General features: G+C 39.3%; 1 protein-coding gene across 17 annotated transcripts in view; it reads left to right on the top strand.

Moving 5' to 3' along the window:
* The window catches only part of MEIS2 (Meis homeobox 2), a 240005-nt gene that overhangs the window by 207154 nt on the left and 5613 nt on the right, over positions 1-27238 (top strand). For all 17 annotated transcript variants that reach the window (XR_016217537.1, XR_016217538.1, XM_089309419.1 and 14 more), the window contains one exon: positions 27223-27238. This exon is cut by the window's right edge and continues 43 nt beyond it. Coding sequence is in view for 15 of the 17 variants with exons in the window: in XM_089309419.1 (XP_089165545.1) it covers positions 27223-27238 (16 nt within the window). In the remaining 2 variants the exon portion in view is untranslated. The remainder of the gene's footprint in view (positions 1-27222) is intronic.

Genomic DNA, 27238 nt, shown 5'->3' with positions numbered 1-27238 from the left:
GTCCTGCTTTCCAATTGGCACTTGACTCTGTTTCTTATTGTTTTAGTGCCGACTACCTAAATGTACTCTACTTGGCAGGATCACTCAAATTCAATTTTTTTCAGTGATACTGGAAGTTCAGTATCAGTCCCACACTGTTTTAAGCATGGTATTATTGCTAAGTGCTGCTGAAATACGAGCTGTGGGAACAACCAAGATTTGGTGAACTAAATTCTTTGCTATCTTGGGCCAAGTGGAGAAAGATAGTGAGGCATAGAGCAACCTTCAACTCTATAAGTTACAGCAAGAGACTAGGAGCTTTGTTGGGGTAAATGTGTGTTTTGCAAATGATATAAACATAAATTTCTTGTAATTATTTTAAACCACATAATATAGCATAGTCAGGAAATCTGAGTCTGGGTGAGGTTAATGATTTCTAACACAAGCCCAGCGACTACAATTGAACAGAATGTGTTTACACTTCATGTTTTAAACAAACTCACCATTTCTCATTTTATTTTCCATACTTCCTCTTCTGGTCCTGTAATTCATGTAATCTGTTGGCTACATGGCCTTCTGCTAGTCCATCCTACATATTTCACAAGCATTATAAGACACCTTTTCTTGGTTATACGTCTCATCAGGGCAAACATCTCATTAAAAATTTATCCACCATGGATTGGCGGCTTTATTCTACAGAGACTGCATCCTGGATAGCTTTATATACCACTTTTGATGAACAAATGGAGAATGTACTAGATTAATTTGACTCTTTAGAGTTGAAAATGAACCAAAGGGATTTTTTTTCTCACCCTTCTGTAATCTTTGGGGCATGCTTTTTTTTTTTTTTTTAAAGATTGATTGATTGATTGATTTGAAAGTCAGAGTTACACAGAGAGAGAAGGAGAGGCAGAGAAAGCGAGAGAGAGGTCTTCCATCCAATGGTTCATTCCCCAGTTGACTGCAATGGCTGGAGCTGTGCCAATCTGAAGCCAGGATCCAGGAGCAGGTTGCAGGGGCCCAAGGACTCGGGCCATCTTCCACTGCTTTCCCAGGCCATAGCAGAGAGCTGGGTCAAAGTGGAGCAGCCAGGACTTGAACTGGCACCCCTATCAGATGCTGACACTACAGGCGGGGGCTTTACCCACTGAGCCACAGTGCCAGCCCAGGGGCATGCTTTTGCTAATAGAAAATAAGATCATCTGTTTTCTTGCAGCCCTGAGTATTGGTTAATTTTGAATTTCCACCCATCTATGTCAGATTGGTCAGTTCCATTCTAAATAAGGAAATAGAATAATATGGCTCAAGCATGAATTCTGCAGGAGCTATTTTTAAATTTAGGATTTATTTAGCACATAATTTTAAATTATTTTACTCTCAGAATACAAGTGATTCAGACAGTATATTCCCAAAAAATAAGGGAATATTCCCAAATTGTTGTATTTTTACAACTTTCTTCCCTTGGTGACAAAGGAATAAGAGATTGGCATCTTCCATAGTAGTATGGAGGTCCATTTTCCCCACATTTGCAATCTGCATTGGGAATCATCATCCCACATGTGCTCAAATTTAGGGAGTTTTTGCAAACCTAGTTTTATTAGTCAGAAAAATATGTTCTGCATCATTCTCGTCCTCATCCTCCTAAGATTAATTTTTTTTTAAAAATGGTAGTTACTGAAGAGATTTATAGATTGCTCTATGTCTCTGATATTTTAATATCTAACGGTTAGTTCTCTTTCTTTTTCTTAGTACAACATCAATACCCAAGCTCCAACTAAATATTTTAGCTTCCTTTGTCCTTGACTTTAAGAGACAATGAATTAGTAGGTATGTTATTCTTATATGCCTAAATATTTACTTGAGTCATTCATGAACTCTAAATGAAAGTCCACCTATTGTGTTTATACTCACACATGCCAGTGTAGGGAGAAAAATATACTATTAAAGATAAAGCCTAAAAAAGTAGCTTAAAATTCAAGTTGTCTCACTTTTTAATTACTTTGTTCCATTGACATTTCAATGGGGGGAGAGGTCATTGTACATAAAATACTAGGTATAAATTAATGACAGAAATAGGTTTTGTACCTCATCCTCCAATTCTTAAGGATTGAGCCAAGGTACATGTAATGTGGCCACTAATTAGGATTTTTTTTTAGCAATGGTGAAGATTTTTCTATTAAAATATATTAATTCATCATATTCCAGATATACCAACTATTTGGGTAAATATGTGATGTTTAAAATAAGCATTTATGAGGTAGGTATTATCTTCACTGTACAGATGAGAAATGGTGAGCAAGAGAGGTTATATAGGTAAGAAATTATTTGAGAACTTATTTCCTAACTTCAGACCAGTCCAGCATCTTGCTCACTAATCATATGAACTAGGAGTGCCAATTCTGTCTGTGTATTTGCTTCAGTAGGTTCTGATCTGTCATTTTCCTCCTCCTTTTATCCTTCCCATTTTCACCTATCAGAAGCCTTCGAGAAAGGGCCCAAAATCTCCTCTCCCCACCCCTTTTTTTGAAAGATTTATTTATTTATTTATTTGAAAGTCAGTTACACACAAGAGAGAATGAGAGGCAGAGAGAGAGAGAGAGAGAGGTCTTCCATCCAATGGTTCACTCCCCAGATGACCACAATGGCCAGAGCTGTGCTGATCCAAAGCCAGGAGCCAGGAGCTTCTTCCAGGTCTCCCACATGAGTGCAGGGGCCCAAGGACTTGGGCCATCTTCTACTGCTTTCCCAGGCCACAGCAGAGAGCTGGATCAGAAGTGGAGCAGCTGAGACTCGACCCAGCGCCACTATAGGCGGTGGGTTTACCCACCATGCCACAGCGCCAGCCCCTCTCCTCTCCCTCTTGACCTTACTCATGTTACCTCCATCATTTGTGCACACCAATAGCCACTCTTCTAGTATTGAAATGCTTTCATTCTATACCATGGTCATCTCTGCTACCTTCTAGAAGCAAGACTGAATAGTCTTTATCTGTTTGCCTTGAAGTGCCTAGAGAATTGTAAGCACTGAAAATTTGTACAATGATGTAAATGTTTCCTTGTACTTCTCAGGTGATGTTCTGATGCCTTTACCATACAAATTGGTCTTCACGTTTCATCTTCAGAATGACTCTGAAGTAGATCATATAATTTATTCCCAATTTAATTGTTGAGAGGATGAAAACACCAAAAGATTAAAGAATGTCAAAACCACACAGGAAGTGTCATCACCTGGGTTCAAACCATTGTCCCCTAAACCCATATTCTTCCCATTAAATTGTGGCACCTCACTCATTACATAAACTACAGTGATGGATGGGCATATGTCATGTTTCTCTAAGTTAGAAGATCCTTAGGACATTAAATTAATCCCAAATTTAGTGCTTTTTTCACTTGGCAAATGTGGACTCTCATCAAATTCTCCCCTTTTTTTTCCTTCTCCTCTAAAAGGCTCCCAGTGCAAGGGCAGATGCTGTGGCTCAGCAGGTTAAGCCATTTCTTGAGATGCTCGCATCCTAGATTGGAGTGCCTGGGATTCATTCTCCCTGGTTCCACCCTGCCATTTCTGATCCAGGTTCCTGCTAAAGCACACACTGGGCAGCAGCAGATGATAACTCAAGTACTTGAGTCCCTGCCACCTACCCAACATGGGAGACCCAGCTGGAATTCCTGGCTCCTGGCTTTGGCCTGACCTTGCCCTGGCATTTGGGGGAAGAACCAGCAGATTGGAACTCACTCTCTTTGCATATATGTCTCTCTTTCTCTTCAATAAATAATTTTTTTAAAAAAGAATTTTACCTTTTAAAATTTCTTCAAGCAAAGACAATAAGAAGAGCAGGTGTTTGGCTTAGAAGTTAGGATGCTGCTTGGGACATCAATACAGCATATCACGGTGCCTGGGTTCAGGCCGTGGCTTGTCTCTACTCTCAATTCCAGCTTCTTGCTGGTGGATACCCTGGGAGAGGCAGCAGGTGATGACTCAGATAGCTGAGTTCCTGCCAACCATGTGTTAGATCTGGACTAAGTGCCCAGCTCCGGAATTCAACCTAGTCCTGACCCAGCAATTGTAGGCATTTGTGTGAGTGAGCCAGCAAATGGCAACTCTTGTCTCTGTTGGTCTCTATAGGTATGTGTTTGTCTGGGCCTCTCAAATCATAAATAAATGGGGGTGGGGGGAGAAGGAGGGAGAGGGAGAGAGAAGATGAACCAGGAGAATCGGGAGGCTAAAGGGAGACTGCACTATATAGATTGTGGAAATTGAATTCCTTATAGCTGTAGAGATGAAGTAGGCGAACTACCATTCTGAAATTCCCCCTTTGTATAAAGAAATCCTAGTTATGTATATAGCATGGGCTTCTCATTACTGTGTTATTTTGCTTCAAGTGTTCACTTGCTTCCTTCTTTCACTGACCAGAAACTTTTAGATTATGTTGGTATAATGATGAGTTTGTGCCCCGAGGTGACATTTTACCCAGGTGTTTCCCTAGAGTATAGTTGGAGATAAAAATCTCTTGAAGATGTCCTTTGTGGGAAAATTCAAGAAGCCTGAATTTTTAGGGTAGAGTTTATGGATCCTGATGGACAGGCTAAATAAAGAGAATTCAAATTTCTAAAGCACAACCCTCATATGACCTTGTAGAACTGATGAATGTGAAAATTAGTTTGGACCTGTTGAATCAAGTTCATAGTAAAGGCTTACTTTATTTTTTTCTCTACTAGCTGGACCACATTCCCATGCTCTTTTCTCTTGATTTTAAAGAATTTGAAAGTGCTAACCACTGTAGTATGATATACTCATTCTGTGTTTTTCTTGTGCTCTTATTTAGAACAAACTGGCTTATAAATCTAGACAAGTGAAAAGTTTTTGTCTAGAACTTTTATAGAAATGAAATAATTTCCAAGTCTACATTTTATGAGTTTAATATAAGAAAAAAAATTTTAAAGATATTACTTATTTGAAAGGTAGAGTTACAGACAGAGAGAGGTAGAGACACAGAGAAAGGTCTTCCATCTGCTGGTTTACTCCCCAAATGGTCACAATGGCTAGAGCTGCCAATCCGAAGCCAGGAACCAGGAGCTTATTCTGGGTCTTCCGCGTGGGTGCAGGAGCCCAAAGTTCTGGGCCATCCTCCAGTGGCTTCCCATGCCATTAGCAGGGAGCTGAATTGGAAGTGGAACAGGCAGGACTAGAACTGGCATCCATATGGGATGCCAGTGCTGCAGGCTGGGGCTTTAACCTGCAGCACCACAGTGGCAGCCCCACTGCCACTGGGGACCTCCAGCCTGTATCTGTCAGATACAGGCTTCTTCTGGGAAGACAGGATGAGTAACCCACAAATTGTCCTAATTTCCTAGTCTTCAGTGTGTGTGTGTCTGTCTCTGAGTCTCACCTTTGCCACTTACTAACTGTTAGAACTTAGGCATAATATTGGACTTGGCTAAAACCTCAGCTTCCCCAATGAGAAAATATGGATACTAATCACATTACCCACCTCAGAGGGCTAAAACATGTGCATGAATGTGAATTATGAAGCCCTTTTAGAGCAAGAGATTTTGATTCTAGGCATTAACTGACATCTGACATGTTTCACCTAAAATATAAATTAGCTATGAGGCTTCCAGGATTTTCATTAATTTAGAGGAGTGATTATCCAGTACACTTGTGATGACCATCCATACCAGGTTTCCTATCCTACTAACTTCAGATATTTTCACTGCCATCTATAAAACATACATTTATAAAATTTGCCCTGGGGTGCATGTTGTGGTGTAGTGCTTGAAGGCACAACTTGGGACACCTGCATCCCATATCAGAGTGCTTGAGATCAAGTCCCACCTTGGTTTCCAATTCATCTTCCAGCTCTTTAGAATCCTGAGAGGCAGCAGATGATGGCTCAAGTTTGTGAGTGCCTGTCACCCATGTGAGAGACCTGGATTGAGTTCTGGACTCACAACTTCAGCCTGGCCCATCCCTGGCTGTTACAAGCATTTAGGGAGTAAACTACGAGATGGAAGATCTGTGCCTCTGCTTTTCCAAAAAATAAAAATAAGTAACCCTTTAAAAAGGAGGGAAAAAAAAAACTGCCCAGATTTCTGTTCGACCATGATCATCGTAGTAAGCACAGACCATTATAGGTCAAGAGCTTCAATCCAATTCAAAATTGGTGGGTTGCTACACTTGAATCAGTGATTCACAGTTACTGATCAACCTACTAATACCATCAGTCGTAATGGGAATGGGCTAACTCCTGCTGGCATAATGATCATTGGGAGAGTGAGTGGGTTGGGCACTAAACAGCTGACAGTTCTCCCCACTTTTGAAGGGGAGCCCTTGAAATGACAGCATAGAGCTGGGCAGGGCCAGGCCACTGTGACACCCCCTGGGGTCCCTTTGGTGCCAGGGATTTTTTCTTTTAGAGCCTCAGCTGTCAAAGAACAATAAATTTCCCTTCAAAATATAAAACATAAATCAGTGTTTCCCAAACACTGAAAGGCAAGAAGCAGCTAAATCCCCATAATAATGAAAAGAATCCTGTTAATTAAATCAGCAAGGTAGAGCGCTTCCCTCCAAGCGCATGGCCCAACAGAACAGTAGAATACCTTGGAGACTGAAACTGAAATCCAAGCTTTCTCTAGGTTGTAAGCCAGCATCCTAAGGGAACATTTAGTAGAGGGGGAAAAAAAAGACTTAAGAACAGGACAAGTAAACACAACTTTTATTTTAGAAGTTGGACTGTGTTTATCTGGGAAGGGAAGTTGCAAAACAAATTGTAAACCAGGCTCAGCATATTTATGCCAATATCTTATCAGATTTGCACCAGTCACAGGGAAGCTGAAGGCCACATCACTGTCAGCCACAACACAAAAGTAAATACACGGGATGCTTAGAGAGAAGGAGAGAGATGTGTCATTTCTTCTTTGTTTCAGCCATTGCCTGTTTCAATTTATTTGGCTCTTCATCTTCCTGGCTCAGATAGTTAATAACAATAATTAAGTGCTTGCTTCACACATCTCTCCTTCTGTCCTGCAAAGCTATTGTTATAGATTTGTGGGTTTTTTTTTTTTTTTTTAATGCTTGATTAATTGGCTGACCTGCCGAGAGAGTGTGTTACTGCAGTTGAGAAAAACTGGAAAAAAGTAGAGGTTAAGGTTTCTTACGAATCTGCCACTTTTGGGGATTGAGGGCCATATAATATTACTACCGTTAAGCTCCTAGTGGTAACTTCTGTTCCCAGGAGCGGGAGCCCTGTCAGGGCTGGCAGCCACACCCTCACAGCTTTACTTGGGCTTTTGGTTTTATTCTCCAGGCCTTTCTGAATCAAGTCACTTCAACCAGTAATCCACTACCTTTAAATCGCTTTTTACTGCCAGAAGGAATGCTTTTCAAACGAACTGCATTCCATTCACAGAATCTGAGACCTTCTGAACTTTCTTGTCCATATTTCTAAAGACAAAAATCACCCAACTGCTTTCTGGACCTCAATAGATGACTATTCTTTCACATAGAGATTAATGGCACCTAGTTATTGAGCATGAGTATCTTTGAAAATTGTTTTGCATGTCATAGGATGTAAGTGCCGTATCTCAGCGTTCATTCTGATTCATACCTGCTTACAGCAAGAATATGTTTTGAATACTTCTGCCACAGGAGTTTTTTGTTTTGTTTTGTTTTTTGTTTTTACCATCATCTGCATTCTCTGTGCCTTGCTGTTCACCACCTTCCTCCGTCCACTATATAACCAAATTTTCAGGATTGAAGGTGGCTAGTGCTGCTGGGAAACCCATAGTAAGTAGGGTATAACTTTATGTTGATAATTAGAATTGGTTCCACCACTCCCGCAAATCCCACCATGCCACCAATCACCTGACCATGGAGGAGAGGATGCAGGAAAAAAGGAAAGAGCCAACAAAATATGGCTCATTCCTAGCTGTCTAAGAACCACTTTAAGAGGCAGCAAGTGACCATAATATGATACACAGTTCATTTGATTCTTGGGAGAAAAGCAAAGCAACATGGTATATGCCTACTCAGTACCTCGTGCCTTCTTCCAATTACCTCTGCTGGGTAATCGATCATGGTTTGATTTCCTCTCCCCACACTGTGTTTTGTTTGCTTCCGATTTTTCACAGTAGTACTGTGTTCTTGGGGGGAAGTTTCCTTAAGCTTTTTAAAATTTTCTAAGTGCATCAAGGTAAAAAAGTTTGAAGATCACAATGTACACTTCAGAAAATCAAGGGTATATGTGTAAATTGCATGTATGGTTAGGTAAGCATTTTGCAAGAAACAAATTTTGAGGTTTAAAAGATTATTTTACTGCCTTTATAATCTTTTCTTGTGGGATTCCAAAGAAACAGTTACCTTAACATTTTGTTATTTGGAAATGGCCAGTAAGGGATTTAAAAGCTGTGCTTCACTGATGTGCTGAGGAATCTCTTCAATTGCAGATGTATTAGTGGCTAGTAATTGACATGAAATAAGTAAGTAGAAGATGCTCAATATTTCCTGAAGACTGGAACCTATGCTTGTTTACTGGAGAATCTTAAACCAAATAATGATTTTCAACACGTTACAAAATGTGTGTCTGGTCAAAAGATTGCTTTCAATATTTTAAAACATAAGCTCCTCAACCATCTCTGTGGATTAACCTGGAAAAATCACTTGGCCAACACTTCCTGAACATCTACTTTGAACTGGCTACCGAGCTAGGTGCTCAGAACCAAGTAACTCAGAGCTGGGTGGAAGCAGTAAGGAGTGTGTTTCAAACGGATTCCAAATGTAAATATTAGAAGTAGCATTATAATTTTGCCTTAGTGTTTAAATATAGCTTTGCATTATTTGGTATGTACATGGTATTACTACCAAGTTGCTTTTCCTCCCCATGTACTTAAGTTTTGAGTGATTAACCAAAGGCAAGTGTGGACAGTGGAAGCAGGCACCATAAAAACCAGCCAACTCTTCCACAGCCTGAGGGATGACTGTGACACACACCATTTTCTGTTTACATTGACATCATTTTGACGGTTTAGCACCTTTTCTTCAGAAGTGGGGGTGGGGAACAAGTCTTCTGATTAGGAATTTTCAAAGACAAACTCACAAAAGGGAAAAATAAAGTTTGCATTCCTTTATATATTTAGATATGACAGATTAAACGCAAAGCAGCTATGTAGAGCTTGTTTAATCCCTCACCAAGGTGGCAATCTCCAAATGCTTTGATGTCCTCTGGTGGCAAGGCCCCTGAGACTTTTACAGGAACCAAATTCAGTTGACTTTATGTGGCTTGCCCATCCCTTCTGGTGTTCAAAAAAGAAAGGAAAAGGTCCCTGCACCTTCTAGTCTCCTTCTTTTATTGTACGGTTTGCTTTGTTTGTTTGATTTTAAAACTGCCATTATGTGAAAGTGTTGCAAGTATAAATAATTGAGAAGATAACTCTGTAGGGAAACCACTTTTGCTGCCTGTGTGCAAAGGAAGCTCATTACGGCTCTGAGCTGCAGCATTCCGTAAGAGCAATTATGCAACATCAGTATGTCATGGATATTAACCAAGGGGAGTAGATAAGAGACGGGAAAATAATTTTATAACTTATTTAATTAAATTTATTTGGTTTTTCAAATAGTTCCTCTTGTGTGTAATTTGCCCAACCACTCCATGGTTGCTGCAGTCTTCAGGACTGTTGTTCAGCATTTGTTTTTTGGCATTCCTCCGTAATTTTGTATCGACCTAAAATGTATTTATATTGGGGTTTAATTTTCACCCAAGGAGAGGTTACCCGTGAAAATGGAACCATAATTTGGTCATGAGGTTTTTAGCCCCCCTAGGGCTTACATAGCCAGTTAATATATGTTAATACAGCAAAGTGAATAAAAGGTTAAATAAGTGGGTCAGGCTCAGAACGAGGCCTGCACTGCTTACTTCTGCTTAAACGGAAGGAAAAGCCCATAATGGCGCTTGCCTGACTCTCACCCCCATCATTTTACGAATTGCTTTGCCAATCCTTCACAGCAAATAGTAATTTTAAGTGGACCAAAACAGAGCTCGGGGTGTTTGCACTCCATGGTAATGATAGAGTAGCCGTGCTCCCTGGAGTCAATAAGCCCAACAATTGAGTCATTTTTGCCTCCTGTGAGTGAATCACTGCTGTTAGTCTGAATGACAGGATTGCTTATAGAACCAGAGCCCTTCACCAGGCTGACCTCATCCCAGGACAGCGAGGTTCAGAGGGCAGGCAGGTGGTGTTTAACACAGTTCTAAGTAAAAGCTGATTTTGTGCTTGTAGACTCTGTAAACATGAAAGTAGAATTGATTGGGGTATGCGGGGTGGGGGCCTTTGATGTACATCATCCAAAGCAGTGCTTCTGCTCCCATCTCTTCCCTTTTCTTAGTGCCCCCTTACATTGCCCCTCACCTCCTCCAAACATGAGTCTCCAGCGTATGTAATAGACATGCTGAAGTTAGGTGGCCACAACCCAATCACAGTTCTGATTAACAAAAGATGCAGAGGGTGTTGCAAGCAATGTGTGAGCATAGATAGATAGATAGATAGATAGATAGATAGATCGTTCTTCTGTTTCTAATGCTTTGAAACAGAAATTTTAAGCCTAGCAAAACACCCAATGATAGTTTGACTTTTTAAAAAAATTTTTTCATTGAGTAGGAAAATATGAAGACAGAAAAGCTTACAGAAAATATTCCTGCCTAAAATTGTCCCCTGGTGATCAAATTACCTTTGAGATAGAAACATTCTAAAGAGGTAGGTGTTTGGTGCAACAGCCAAGACGTTGCTTAAGACACCCACATCCCATATCTGAGTGCCTGGAACCAATCCCAACTCTGCTTCCAATTCTAATTTCCCGCTAATGCACACGTTGGGAGGCAGCAGGTGATGGCTCAGCATTTGGGTTCCTGCCATCCACTTTGGAGACCCAGGTTAATTTCTGGACTCCTGGCTTTGACCTAGCCCAGCCATGGCTGGTTGTGGCCATTTGAGTGAACCAACAAGTGTAAGAACTTTCTCCATTGCTCACTCATTGTGTGTATGTGTGTCTGCCCTTCAAATAAAATGCAAATAAATCAAAAAAATTTTTTAAAGAAACATTTGGAAGAATTTCTCAGCCAGCATATTTTGGGGGTCAAGGACCCATGGGGTGTTCAGGTTTTATGATCATTTTGGGAAGTTGAACTATGAGCAGGTTAGATAGACAAGAGCCCTACAAGCAATTCTCTATATCAGAGTCTGAATTGGGGAAATATAAAGATGGATTTTTTTTCCTTTTAAAAATTATGAGTTTATTTATTCAAAAGGTAGAGCAACAGAGACAGAGGGAGAGGCAGACAGAGTGAGAGATCTTCCATCTACTGGTTCACTCAAAGATGGAAATCTTATTTTCAAGTTGATTAGTGACTTAAAAGTACACTTTCTGTTAAAACCAGAATACTCCTTTTTTTACCCAAGCTTTACAATCCTAGTGCTCCTTAAAATCTTTTCTTCTTTTTATTTTTTTTGTATGATAGGCAGACAGAGAATCAGACAGAAATCTCATACCTGGTTCATTTTTCAAATACCTACAATAGCTGGAGCTGGGCCAGGGCTGAAGCTAGGAGTCTTGAACTCCATCTAGGTCTCCCATGTGAATGATAGGAACCCTACTATTGAGCCATCACTGCTGCCTTCCAGGGTCTACATAAGCAGGAAGCTGAAATCAGGAGCCAGAGCTAGGCATTGAACCTAGGCACCTGGATGTAGAATAAGGGTGTCTTAACCACTAGACCAAATGCCATACTCCCACCCCAGAATCTTAATAACTGAAGTTAGGAATTGCTTAGAATCACCCCTCAACCAAAAACCCATAATATATTTCAGCCTTTAGAGACAATGGCATAACCTATAGCAAAGGTGACTTCAATTTGTGTACCTTAATGTTAGTTTTTTTCATACTTATTTGACTTAGAACCCCTTCTTGGAGAAACACCTCTTGAAACTATTGTGCCTCAGAGCACATTTTAGGGAAAATATGCCTTTCAAAAATAAGAAAAATATGTTAAGGAAGTTTCCTAATCTCCCTTCCTTTCTCTATCTCACAAATCTTCCTCCTTCACTGCCTGTGCTTTGTCCCTTTCTCCCAACACATACACAACATCCCCACATAAAATAACTCATTGACCTTAGTTCCCAGTACTCTCAGGCTACCTTCTCTGCTTGAGTTAAGCACACTTCCCACACCCAGTACAGTTATTTCCTATACCACACATATTATCCCACAACCTAGAAGAACAAAAAATCCAATTTCTGCCAAGTCAAGTCCTTTTCTTCCTGCATGTCTGTACTCAAGATTTGCCTGGCGTTATGGATTGAACAGAACCTTGCTCCCCAGATTCATGCAGATGCTTATATTCCAAGGTCTTATGTTAAGAGCTACTGGATTAAGCATGGAGTGTTGACCAAATTATGGTGTCTGAGAGTTAGGAGACCTGCTCGCAGAAGGGAGTTCTCATGACAGGGTTGGTTGTTTAAGCCAAGTTCACCCTAGCTTCTCCCTCTGCTATCTGGCTCTCCCTGGGATGGCTCGTCCACACCTGCCCCATCATGGCCAGCCTCCACCAGATGATGGACTAATGGGGCCACCTAAATCTAAACTGTGAACCTCCAAACTGTAAGCCAAAATGAACTTTTTCCTTCCCAAGAAGTACCTCTAGGGTATTTTAGTTAAAGGTGCCAAAAACTGGCAACACACCTGGCCCCTCTCACGTGGAGATGGAGTCACACCTTCAGATAATGCCTCTAGTCTGTAGCGTGTGTTGTTTCTGGGTCCAGGGATAACTAGACCAGAACCAGGGAGCCAGAGTAATTCCCCGCCTTAGCTTTGCCCCACTCATAGGCAAATCATTTTCTGAGAGATACTACTTGTAAAATGAGGACAAGAAAACTCTTAAAGGCCCTTTTCTTCCCAATTCTAAATTATTTCTAAGATGAAGGAACCTTATTTTCATCCATTCCTTTCATTATTCATTCTCCAAACATTTTATTGAGGATGCACTATATGCCGGACATAGTGTCAATAACAATGAATTAAGACATGGGTCCTGCCCTTTAGAGGCTATCTCTTGGGAAAGTCAGACAAGTAAACTGGGAATATAGCACTGAGTAACTGATGTGACGGGAAAACTAGCTGGGTGATGTAGTCTGAGGAACTGCTGCTTTGAAAAAAAATATTTATTTGAAAGAGTTAGAGAGAGAGAGAGAAAGGTGGATCTTCCATCTGCTTGTTCAAATGGCCATAAAGGCTGGACCTGAGCCAATCTGAACCCAGGAACCAGGAGCTTCTTCCAGATCTCCCAAATGGGTTCAGGGGCCCAAGCACTTGGATCATCTTCCACTGCTTTCCCAAGTACATTGCCAGGGAGTTGGGTCTGAAGTGCAGCAGCAGGGACTCTAACTGGCACCCATATGGGATGCTGGCGCCAAAGGCAGTGGCCCCAACTTTAAATTTCTTAATTGCCTTTTTGTTTATTTGTATGTTGACTATAAAGATTCTGCAGTAGTTAAGTCAATTATTATATTAAATTACTTTTTGATAGATGGTTCTGTTACTTTATGAATACTAAGAAATGGCATTTGAATCATCTCCATTTCCAAAGAGTTAAATCAATTCTGATAAATTCTGATAAAAGATATGAAATTCTGATAAAAGATATGAAATCTGAATGTGCTCTAAAAATTCTTTCAAATTGCAGTATAATATGTTTGCTTCTTTCTTGGAGATTATAGTCTTCTATGGAATGTCAAAATCAAAAGGTGATGTCTTTATTTCTTTGCAAATCGGGGGGAAAATCCACTAACCCTATAAAGCTAAAATATTTAGGAACTAAAGCAGATGTGGCATAACTGCTGGTTTGCTTGGTCTCCTGTGGTTTATAAAGATATATTTTATGTCTTTTATGATTACGGGATGATGTTAAAAATTTTGTGGGTAATAATAGCGTCACATTGGAAAGACTGCATATAACATCTCTGCAGAAGATAGAGAATGCTACCTGGCTATCCAATCAATGTAAAAGATACTTAATTTGTTATTAAGAAAAGGCAGTCAGAGGAAATTTTATTTGGAATTTGGTCTTTGATGTTCAAACATCATAGGTGTGAGAACATGAAATCATGTATTCATGAATAGATTTTTTTGCTTCCTGACATAATAGGATATGTTTTAATAATTTTAGAAGATCATTGTTAGATGTTAAGACTATAGATTATTTTAAAGTGACTTTTAAGATGTTTTAGGTCTTTGATTTTTTTTCTTACTGGCAGTTGCCAATATAAACTAGTTCAATTACATTTGGTTTTAACAGAAAGAATGTGACATATGTATATTTATGATATTTTGTTTGTTGGATCTTTTTCTTAATACTACTTGACTTCCTGTGTTTTAATCTCATTTTTTTCATATTTTGGTTTGAAGCCACTCTAAAGCTTAACACCTAGGAGATTTCTCACTTATGGTTCCCTTTAAAAGTGCTAAAATCTCAGCCTCTCAAACAAGAGACCGAGCTACAATTTAATGAAAGCAGTAGTGTTGATAAAGGGCCCTAAGAATGTTGCCACCTTCTGAATGTGGCTTCTGCCACATCTTTTCTTTTAAACCAGCAGGAGAATGGAGGGAAGGATCAGAGCCTGGTCCATCCAAACACTTCTGGCATGCCAATCTGGACTTCTGAAGCGTCCCCTGCTGCTTTAGAAAAAGGAGCCCTACAGCCAAATGAAAGGGCCACAGGGACATTCACATGCATAGCACCTTCCCTCCAAGTGGCTTTAGATGGCTTGGTGTTGGGTGGTTTGGCCTGAGTTGAAGAATAGAGACTTGAGAACCATTTGTTTCCACACCATTTTGGGTGAAGTGCTATATTTTTCACCTTAAAATCTCATCTAAAAAGAAAAATATGGTTTGAAAGGAGGACACAATTTGGAAACCATCACACTTATCGGAGTCCCTTTTAAATGTAACACTTGGTCCTGTCAATTCTTTTCTAAATTAGTTGTTACTACCTAGAGAATACTCAAAGTTGATTGTCTCATGCTTTTGCGTAAAACCTTGTAGTTTGTTTACATGTATTTTCCTATATCCAGATTTTAAAATTCTGTTAAATATAAAGTAGAACACAACTTGTGTAACCGCACACAATGTGATGCATATGTAATTACCATGCACTTCTACATCTACTCACACACATTATTTCACAGTTAAAAGAAGCATACTCTGGTTTCTCTCCAGATCTTACAACTCTTTCACCTTTTACTAAAGAAGTGGCAAATTGGACCTCATAGAAATAAAGCCATGGCTACAGAAGTTTTTTTACTGATGATTGATTTAAACAACCATGATCAGATAAAGAGCTTTGTAACACTTGAAGGAATATGAAGAGGATGTCATTTTTGGGGGGAGGTAGCCAGCCAGTATATATCTACTCTCATAGCTCTGAAATAGTCATACAGTTTTAGAAATATGAAGTGGTTAGAGGACTTTGAAGTAAAATCACTTCTTTCTAACCTTTTACTCATCTTTTTAAAGTTTTTATTTTAATTTAATTTATTTGAAAGGCAGAGAGAGACAAACACATATCTTCCATTCACTACTTTACTCCTCATCTGTACACAATAGTTAGGGTTGGTCCAGACCAAAACCAGGAACTCAATCCAAGTCCCTCATGTGGGTAACAGGAACCCAACCACTTTAGCCATCACCTGCTGCGTCCCAGAATACACATTAGCAGGAACCTGAAATCAGAAACAGAGCCAGGACTCCTCTCATGGATGTGGGTATCCCAAGCAGCATGTTAACTGCTACACCAAACATCTACCCACACTGTTCTTTTGCCCCGCTTTGGCGGGGAGCAGGGGAGGGCAGTGCGGGAGTGGGGGGAACATGTATTTTCAGTCTGATGGTCTCACTGTCTACCTAAAGGTTAACATTTGTAAAATTGAGTTTGCCTCATTCCATCACAACAAATAGGAATTTTTTTTTTTTTACCAATTTCCATCAACTGTATACCGTAACATACCAGTAATACGTCTTGGTATCTTTGTATTTGTATCTTCCCTTTCCCATCTAAACACAATTGAATAGTTCTCTAAACTAAATGTCCCACTTTTACAATTCTGCCACCTTAGGAATTCATTCTGTTTCCCTTTTTCACCTGGCTTAGACAAAAGACTTCTCTATTTTCTTAGTCTCTAGATTCTTATCAGTTCAGTTGATTCTAAAAATGGCTATTGGAAAAGATCTTCCTCAGACACCATATTTTATCATTCCACCATTATGAAATTTCAGGGGTTCAACTTATAGCTAAGAACTTCCACCAGTTTGCCTATTAATTGTAGTCATGTTTTCCAGATCAAAATTGGGAGCAGCCTGAATCTAGTGCCTTTATTCACTATGGGCTATGTTGATTTACATTAATGTGTTCCAGATCATGATTGTCAGTTTTTGAGTGTGAAAAGTTAAAATCTTTAAGGGCATGATCTTAACTTTTAAATGCTTTTATTTACATGTATACCTATACACATACTCCCTCCATATGAGAGTTGTATAATTACATGTTTATTATATATAATATTATATATGATTGCCTTATATTCTATCATTAAACTTATTTTGTTGAGATTTATTTATTTATTTATTTTGAAAGTTACAGAAAGAGAGATCTTATATCTACTGGTTCATTCCCCAGATGGCCACAATAGCCAGCACTGGGCCAGGCCAAAGCCAGGAGGTTCACCTGGTTTCTCATGTGCGCAGCAGGGGCCCAAACTCTTGGACCATCTGCTGCTGCTTTTTCCAGGCCATTAGCAGGCAGCTGGATTGGAAGTAGAGCAACCAGGACATGAACCAGCTCCCATATGGGATGCTGGTGTTGCAGGTGATGGCTTTACCCACTACGCCACGTGTACAAATTATTGTGGGCATTTGCTTTCACTTCCCATTCACTACCTCAGTCAGGACCAGAAACAAATACACCCCTAGAGAAAGCGTCCACCAATACAGTTCTCTGACCATTGAGGAAATGGGTGCTTAGTAGCTTTGACTACCAAAGGACAATCTAGGACAAAGCAAAAAAGGATGTGGAGAAAAATTCTCTTTTCCCTGGAAGTCAAGAAAAGGGGGAGAAGAGAGAAAACATTAGAACGTTTCAGGTACGGTGAAAAGAATCACCATGTTCCTAAAGTTGTAATTGTGAAATGTATGAAGTTTGTATTGCTTAAATAAAAGGTTTCTAGGGTGAAAAAACATGACAGGATTGATTAGAAGCAGGAATTCTGTGCAACTTTTCTGTTCTACTTCATCTACTTCATCTTTCTGTTCTACTTTCATCTTCTGTTCTACTTCATCCTACTCCATAAAATTCCTGTCTTTGCCCTATGTGGCAATATATATAAATATCATATCCTATTGTTGACAGCTGATCTCTCCCTCTCATATATATATAAATATATAATAAATACATATACTTATTATATATAATATGTACATATATAAATATATTTATAAATATAAATATATATATAAATCTTATCATCCCTCCTGTAGTAGCACAGACAACCAAGCCAGGTGTTAATGAATTCATCTCTGGCAAAGTTTATTGCCTGATATATATTCAAAATATAGATTTTCCAATCCATGCATATGAGGTGGCTTCAAAAAGTTCATGGAAATGCATATTAAAAAAAAAAAAGCTGGTGTTGTGGCGTCATAGGTTAAGCTGCCATCTGGGATACCTGCATCCCATAGAGGGGCTGGTATTCTGGCTACTCCACTTCTAATCCAGCTCCCTGCTAATGCACCTGGGAAAACCAGCAGAGGATAGCCCAAGTGTTTGAGCCCCTGCCACCCACGTGGGAGACCTAGATGAAGCTCCTGGCTTCAGACAGGACCAGCCCTGGCCATTGCAGCCATTTGGGAAATGAACCAGCAGATGAAAGATCTCTCTCCCTCTGTCTCTCCCTCTAACTCTTTCAAATAAATAGATCTTTAAAAACACATGTGAATTTCAAAAATGTTTTTGTACCAGGAAACAGCTATTTAGCCTAGTAGTTAAGTTGCCCGTGTCCCACATTGGAGTGTCTGAGTTCTAGTCCTAGCTTTGGCTCCTGATTCCACCTTTCCACCACTGCAGACCCTGGGAGGCAGCAGGTGATGGTTCAAGTAATTTTCTTTGTGCCTTCAATATGGAAGACTTGAATTGCACTCCTAACTCTTGACTCGACCATCACAGCCCCCACTGATATGAGATTTAAAGAAGTGAATGAACAGATATATATCTCTCTGACCCTAAAGTAAAAATTAATTTTTCACCGAAATAAATTTATCTTTAAAAAAGACTTATATATTTATTTGACAGGCAGAGTGACAGAGAGCGAGAAGGACACAGAAAGAGAAAGATCTTCTAACTATTGACTCACTCTCCAAATGCTTGCAACAGCCAGCATTAGGCTAAGCCTAAACCAGGAGCAAGGAATGCTATCTGGCTCTTCCACATGAGTGGCAGGGGCCCAAGTACTTGGGCTATCACCTGCTACTTTCTGGAACGTATTAGCAGGGAGATGGATTAGAAGTAGAGCAGCAGGAACTGGAACCAACACTCTGCCCTGGGATGTCAGCATCACAAGCAATGGTTTAAACCACTGGGCCACAAAGCCAGCCCCTAAATTTATCTTTTAATTCTATTTTCCCAAACTTTTTAAAGTACCCAAATACCTGTACATATGTATACATCTATACACATGTGACTGATGACTTCCACAGTATATCTGGTGGCTGTAGTATGTCATGTCCCTCTTGGTTGGTAGACTATCTCTGGCCTCACAGATTGCTCCATTGAAAACAGGATCATGTGTTTAAAACTAGACTAATTCTTAGCTAGACCATGCACATGCTTCTGTAGATTTTACTTCCTCATATGTTACTCAGGGAAGCCTGTCAGTATAAATCAGTACTAATGACACCAACATTATGACATCTTTGATATTGCATTTGCTAAAGTCTTTCTGGACATTTCACTCAGCACTCAGTGATTGATAATATAGATAGTAGATAAACCTTTTTGATGGATCTGTTTGCTTACAGATTAAAAAAAATATCCAACCCTTTCTTCTCTTTGTAATGCCATTAGAGAGGAAACAGTTCAAATGTGGGCATCATAGGTTAGTGGCACCAAAAATAGAAACTCACTTAAGGTAAAATTTGCTGTCAGGAAAAATGGAGCATTCTTTCTGAACTCAGGAACGTGTGGTTCATACGAGCCTGCTTGTAGATGGTTGCTACAATAAGGCTTCTTTCATACAGGTGTGTTTATGCCCCAGGCTTGCTGGCCACAGTCCATTCCATTTACAGAAGCTGAATTAAACAATAACTACCGCATTGCAAAAAGTGCTGGGGGTGGGGGGAAGGGGAGGGGGAAAGGTGAGCGTCAAAGGAGATGCCTGAGAGCTTTGTTAGGGCCAAGAAAAACCCTGTTGCAGTTGTCAGAGCTTGTTGATGTTGCTGGGAACGGCACTTTTTTTTTCTCCTAGATTTTGTGGTTCTGCCTTAGGAAAGAAAGTAAAATAGAACGGAAGAACAAAGTCCTGCTCTATAAATCAGCAGCTGCTCCTTGCCAGATCAAAGGAGTGACATTTTTGCTCCTGGACTACTTGTCCACTTGAGGGCTTGACAGGCAGCTAACAGCTGGCCTGCTAGACTGTATGGGAGAATCAGCCTACATCTTCTTCCGAGCAGATGACAAGCTAATCAGAGACATATCCATAGCACAGGGCATGTGAGTGCACCTTGATCTCTTCAAACATATCTAACACATAATTGCTAAACAGCTTGGTGTGTTTTGGGCAAGTTAATGCTTAGGTTGTTTCCACTGAGTAGTAGGATAGAGAAATAATACTTCAATCAAAGGTGGTCATGAAAACTAAAAAGAAACTAGATTTGTTGGGATCCTCTACTTCTTAGAGTGAATTAGTAAATGGCTAGGAACATAATGGGAATTGGCTAAGAATGTATGTAAGTGATTATCAAGTGATTGGTTGATTTTCAAGGCCCAGTCTGAATATGGTGCTCTAGAAGATGAAGAGGTAATTGAAATTTGCTAATTTCAAAGATGGTTACTCCTGCTTTTTATGCTGATAGAGTTGGATAAAGCTGGAGATGTAACTTCTCTGTTTGCAAAAAGTTGTTTTCAGAAGCACTGTAAGGTGTATAGGTATCCAGATCAAGAATTTTAATGTCAGTAGTAAAACTCTCAATTCAGTTTCTAGTTGATTTCCATCTGCAACAAATCATGTAAAGGATGAAGTAATATAGTACAACTTATGTCTATTGACTTAGTATTTTATCTTTAAGAAGAAAGATCCTAGATATGAATAGCTAAAGGAAATTTCAGTGTTTCCTCCTCCCTTGCTTTCAAGTAGCTTTGAAAGATTACTCTTACAGTGAATAATAAATAGCCACATATGAATAATCTGATGGCATTCTATAAGAGTAACAGTGCTTCAAAATCACAACCTGCCAGGATGTTTTGTTTCATGCCATTGAGTGTGATTATACTCATAGAATAGTGTTTATTGTTGCTCCATATTATCAAGGAAATAAAAGATAATTCCCTATCTAAGGGGAAATTTCTCAAATATTGTATTTAAAAGTCTCTACTTCAGCCATAGAAACTTTTGTCAAATGAGGTGCCAAGTCTTCAAGGTCATTTTTAAAAATACTTTGTTAAAAAATTTATTAAAAATTCAAATGGTACAGAATGATATGGAAAAAGATAAAGAAAACTAGCATCATCTTCCTGTCCATTCCTGGAAGATAGCCTCTATTAACTATTTTCACAGAAAAACATTTTATTGACCCAACTTTTCCTTTAGGAGGTACAGATGGAGTAAAGTGAATTAAATTATTATAAATTGTTGTTGCCCAAGGCAAGTGATTAAAAGACTATTTAGAGCTGAGATACCTAAAGAGAACTGTATGTATTTTGCAGCTAGGAATCACAATTAAAACTTGTTCTTTGCAAGTTTCTATTCTTAGGCAGAGTACTAAAAATTAGAATGTGATCTAGAACAAGGTTTCTCAAACTTAAAAGTACATGTATGACTTTTTTCTTTAGAGTTTTATTTATTTGAAATGCAGAGTGATAGAGATCTTCCATCTGCTGGTTCATTCCTCAAATGGCTGCAACAGCCAGCTCTGGGCTAGGCTGAAGCCAGCAGCCCAGAACTCCATCTGGGTCTCCCAAATACTTGGGTCATCATCTACAACCTCCCAGGCACATTAGCAGAAAGCTGGATAGCAAATGGTGGAACCAGGACTCAATACTGGCATTCTGATATTGGGTGTAGGTGTCCCAAACAGCAGCATTACCTGCTATGCCACATTAGTTCAGATTTGGTAACACAGGAATGGGTACAACTGTACTTCTGCATCTGTGATGAGCTCCAGGTGCTGTTGATGCTATTGACCCATGGAACAAACTTAAGAATAGCATAGATCTAGAGAATTATTTAGAGAATATGATTCCAGAATACCTCATTCTGCCACCTACCTCCAGCAGATACCTTGCTCCAGTGCCTAAAATCCCCACAATGGTGTTACGTTTGTGTTAACCTGTGATTTCTAGAAAGACTGTACCACATGGACACATGCTACTTGAAGGGGTGCAACACATTTTTACTCTATTCATTGGATTTACTTAATAGTCATCCACCTATTCTTAATTATTACCTATGAGGAATATATGTTGACTACAAGCTACAATTTAATGAGCCCTTACTATGTCTGGTATTGTGCCAAGTATCTTACATTCACTCCCTTAAGCCTCAAAGCAACCCAAGCCCAAGTATGCCCCGGTTTGTAGATAGGAAACAAACTGAAGTTTGTGAAGATTTGGTAGACTTGCCTCCAGTCACATAGGAAGTACAAGGTAGCAATCATGAGACCTTGCTCTTCATCATGTTGCTCTATGTATAAGTCTGAAATATGGTACAGTAATTGAAAAGGGCATGGTCAAAAACCTAAGTGAGCCCTTGTAACTTTAGGGAAGAATTAGATTAAAGGAAGAGTATTGAAAGAACACAGTAGATGGCCATCAAAGGTAAGCATCACCTACTTGATCATTTTGCCCAGGGCCTTTCATGTCAGCATGAATACTCCACTACTCAAGGCATGTTCATAAAGCTACAAAATATTTGTGATTCCAGATTAATCTTATGTCTTCATATTACAAATTTATTAGTATGCAGTACATGTGTTTTTAGAGATATGGGCAAATTAATATTCTATCAAGTTATAAATTAGGCTGTAGCTCAGGGAAATTAATTATGATCTGTGGATGTGTCCTGATCTGTGGATGTGTCCTTAAGTAGTCTATGAATCTCATTCTTTTACCTGAATTTGTTCGCAATTTTCTGTGAGAAGAGACCGGTGTTTACAACATGACTCAGTTATTTATGGGCCCAAGTACATGTTCAAAAGCATTAACCTTGCTTAATTCCCTAATTTAACCATTTTACTCTTAGCCATCACAACACAGAGCACTAAGACTTGCTTTTTTTTTTTTTTTTTTTTTTTTTTTTTTTTTTGTAAAGGAAGAAAAAAATGGAGAAAGTTGATAACTGACTTGCCAGGGTTGAAACTTCATTGTTTGAAATGCCAACCAGTAGCAAGCTTTGTGAAGAAGTTCCCTGGCTAGTGACCCCCAAGGCTGGGAAAAATAGAGGCAGAGCTTTTTCACTTAACAGATCCCCAGTCACCAAGTGACTGGCAGCACTTTTCCAAAGTGTTCTGATCCCTCCTCCACAGTTCAAACCAAACTGAAACCAAACCAATCCATGCAAAAAAACTTCAATTCCAGCAATTCTTGATTCTTCCTCAGAGTGTTCAGGACTGGTGGCTTCCAGGTGACTCCACAGAGTCCTGTAGTTCTAACCAAAGGAATGCTGCCCAAAGGAGTTGGTTACCAGGTGGGGCATGAAGTTAGTGAACCAGAAAGAAGGGATTTATCAGCCTTTTAAAAGGGAGGGGGAGGGAAGGGAAGAAAGGAAATGAAACCAACCAGCAATCACAAATGACACCCAAGTCTACTTCTGTCAGTCTTAACTATGCTTTGGAATGAAGTCTTTAAAAAAGAAATCACGGTGGTCAGATTTCAGTTGTGGAAAAGTATGCAAAACTGAAAAGTATGGATTTTCTGTGGGCTCAGGAAGGTGTCATCTCTAGAAGCTATCACTCCATCAGTACAGTCAGATGCATTTTCAATGATATTTGCTATCTTGGATTTATTCTTTTTAATGTATTCTTTTTTCATCTCTGAGTTGACTCAGAAAAGCCTCATAATTCTTGGAAAGTCATTGCATTTATATCTATAATTAAGTTATTTTTAAGCTAACAGTTTCAGTATACAATTTTTAAGGATCACACATGCTAATGCATTTTCTGTTTAAGTAAAATTTAGAGGAAGTGGGTAGACTTAGTAGGTACTCTCCAGAGCTTTTGTGTGAGCCTGGATACTAACTTTGAGTTCAATACAATCAATGGAATTAGTGCACTTTAGGGTACTCATTCCCTAAGGAGTCACTAATGGAATTATCTGTGTAACCCTTTAAAACAAAGAAAAAAAATTATTAGCCTCATTGTGACTAAGTGAGCTCTGGATTGACAGTAGGCCTACTGTCGCATTTTACATACGAGTTACTGAACAAAACTCAAGATGTTTTTGAAGAACTATTTAATATTTAAGAAAACGTCATAACAGTTAAGTTGTTTACACCAATAGAGAAGTGTACTATATGTCTGCAACTTCAAAGTCATTCTAGGATGACATTAAAACTTAGGTTTTTCATCTGTATCTGATATTAAAAAATTCTCTAACAGTCTTTGGACTGGAAATAACTTGTGGGGGTTTTCATTTAAGTTGGGTGCAGCTTGCTGCATTTTGGTTAGTTGGATGTCTTCAGCAATTTTTCAAATGTTTTGGGTTTGGCAAAGTCCAAATGTTTTTTGCCAAGACCCTCTTTTCCCCTTATTTTTTAAACCCGTGTGAAATTCAAGGATAACTTAATCCATATGTGTCTGATTCATTTACACTTAACTCATCAAAATGTTATTTTGTAAGACCCATTTAATATCCAAGAAACCTTTTGAGCCTTTTTAAGACAAAATCTTTTGTCTTTGTACCAGCAAGTTGCATTTTTCCATATGAATGGAACTTAGACCTTGAAACTTTGAAGAATCTAAGTTGAAAATCAACTCAAAATTTTAAGTAGAATCAAAATTTGATATTCTGTTTACTATTTAAGTACTAAATCAAGGTCATTTTTAAAATATATATCAGAGGAAGTAGGAAAAAGTCATGAAATTTGGAGGAAAGATATATGGTAGTATCATCTTAAGTATATTAGACAAATAAAAATTATTCCTGGATTAATTTGTTTTAATCTGTATTTTAAATGGCTCCATTTTATGTACACTAGTATATTTTCTGAGGGTAGTCTGTGGTTCATCAGTTGGACAGGTGGTAATTTCATTTTTTAATGGCAAAATTTTCTTATAGTCAACTCTTTAATTGTTAATTTCAACAATAATATCTATGGTGTTAATAAGATATCCCAAGACCAGAGGAGTTGACAATTGGCAGGAGTTGCATGGTAAGAAATTTCTGAAAAATTGGGACCCATATGTTTTTAAAATTCTGTGAGATTTGAAAGAATGTAGTAGAATTATGAGTCTGGCAAGAAATAGCACTACGGATCAAAACATTGTTTGAGAACAAAAATCCAGAGAAGCTAAATGCAGCCCAAGTGAAAAAAGGAAAATCGCTATGACCCTTTGTGTAAGAATCTAGTGAAAATCTTCAGAAGCTTCTAGTGATATTTGTTTAAGAGCAGTGGGCAAAGAAAGGGCATTGCCATAACTGTTAGTGAACATCCAGTCCATGCCATGGTAACTAGTTGAAAATGTAATACTGGAGTGGCATTTCCAAGTTCAGCGGTTCTATAAAGACCTGCTAGCACACAGAATGCTTTTTTAATGTTCTGTATTGTTGTGTATCCCCCATTGAACAACCTTTTGAGCGGACCCCGTTTTTACTAATGTAAACATTCTGACGAGTATCCAAAGAAATGACCTTTGAGTGAACCTCTAACCTTCCCCGTAATTATTTGTTTGAAGACAGTGTGGAGTTCTCCTGCTGAGAGCTAAGAACCATGATGCCTTGCAGCCCTGTGAGTAAGGGAGTGTTTGGGGGAACTGGAGAGAAAGACATAAATAAGGGAACAACCTCCAGATGTAAATAATAAAAGAATAAAAGGGTAAAATTAAAAAGGGAAAAACTAGCAATTCATTTTACCTAAAGAGTTGGCCTATAGGAAAACACACACACACACACACACACACACACAGGATTAGTAGCACATAAAAAAAGAGGTAAAACCCCTGCCATGTGTGTCCTCCGTTAGAAAACTTCAAGGAGCAGAGAAAAGGTTTGGCTAACTCCTGAGCATCTCTGTTGTTCTTAACCTAAGCTGATAAAATGAGTTCCTGGAGCTGGAATTACCAGGTCAGTGCTCCTTGGTCTCAGTAAAAGCAGGGGGGAAAGAGTAGGTAATTAAGTTCTTTTTCTGATTTGAGGGATGTGTCTAGAAGTCTTTGTGATCTGGTCAGATATTCCTTGGCAACACTTCAGGTGACAGGTGGGAATAAATATGCAGTTTCAACTCTCCTTTTGTTTTCACCTCTGCATAGTAGCCTGTCACTTTCTTCCCCAATCCCGAGGGGGTGGTGTAACATTTTTGACAACTGAGCTATACTTTCTTAAGTAATAAGGGAGTTCGTTGTTTTGCAAACAAACACCATATGCAAAAAACTCCTTTGGCTTTCTCCTGGCTATTATTCCTCAGCCTAATTGTCTTCCCACCAGCATGCTCACAGGAGGCCTGTGAGGGCTCCCTGTCCTCCTTGAAGGGCCTTCAACTTCATAGCAACGCAGAACTGCCAACACACGGAATTTTTCTGGCTAATTTCAAAGAATGAGTTTTCAGTTCTTGCCTGTGGCCCCACGTAGACTCATTAATCATTAAGTCCTCTGCGCTTAAGATTTGAAACTGGAAATGTTGAACAATGGTTTTCAATGGGCATATTTTGTAGGGACAGTGAGTGGTATATTCCCTTCCTGCACAGCCAGTGAATCCTGTGCATAAGTTCCAGTGCGTGAGGGAATACACATCATTAAATGCACAGGGACAAGGGTAACTCGCAAATGGTAGAAAATTGTTTTCTTTTTATTAAATTTAGAGAAATAAAGGAGATTTCTTATCATCTTACTCTGTTTGTACATGAATATTTGATGGGCATTATTAAACATTAAAGTAACATGAAATAGGCACTTATTTTTGGATTTCCAACAAAATTAGATCCAGGCTTCTTAGACGAAATAACTGCTTCTCCCTTTACATTCCTGCGAGTCAGCCACCACCTGATTTGAAAACGTTTCTTGGGCTCTAATATCAACCATGTGTACCTGAGGCTCTGTCTTTCTAGTGGGTTGAAAGGTGGCTGGGTTTATGGTTGGCAGTTACCTTATCCGCTGCTCTGGGTGTCCCAGCTTAGGCTGGAAAGGCCGCCCCCAGCTGGCACTGACCTCTGAATGACCCCCAACTTTACAGGCTTAAACTGCAGGAGTTGCCGAAGAGCAGAAGTCTTTCTGGCCAGCACTTATTACTGCTGTGTTGGTGATAAAACTTCAGACAGCCTAATTGATGGCTTTGCTGACCTAACAATACCTTGTGAAAGCGGAGTGCCAGAGCCTGGTCTCCATTTATGACCAGCTGCAGGGGGAAGCCGAGTCTCCCTGTGATGGGGAATCGAGGGCAAGGGGAAAAGTCGTCCAGCCTGTGAACTTTAACCAGATCCCAGCTTGTTCAAGAAGCAGAAGCACAATCACAAATTAATAGAAGTTTCCTCAAGGAGAACTTGTTTCCCCGCTCTGAGTTTTGTTTTGATTTTTGTTAATGCAAGTTGACTTAGAGTTGGTTGTGCAATGACAATGGAGATGATCCACTCTGTTTTTTGCATACTGGAAGGGAAAATGGCCTTCAAATTAAAAGAGTAATTTTCGGTAGACGCTCGGCTGTATTGCATTCTCCACAGCGTGTGTGTGCGAAGTTGTTCACAGAGCACAGATATTGAGTTTGATGACTGGACTTCTCTGTTCCGTTCCAGGTTTATTAATGCCAGA

This window comes from Oryctolagus cuniculus, chromosome 12 (genome assembly GCF_051225735.1).
Source record: "Oryctolagus cuniculus isolate XC-2025 breed Fujian yellow rabbit chromosome 12, ASM5122573v1, whole genome shotgun sequence".
NCBI classification, from domain to species: Eukaryota; Metazoa; Chordata; class Mammalia; order Lagomorpha; family Leporidae; genus Oryctolagus; species Oryctolagus cuniculus.
This window is presented reverse-complemented; position numbering and strand designations above follow the sequence as displayed.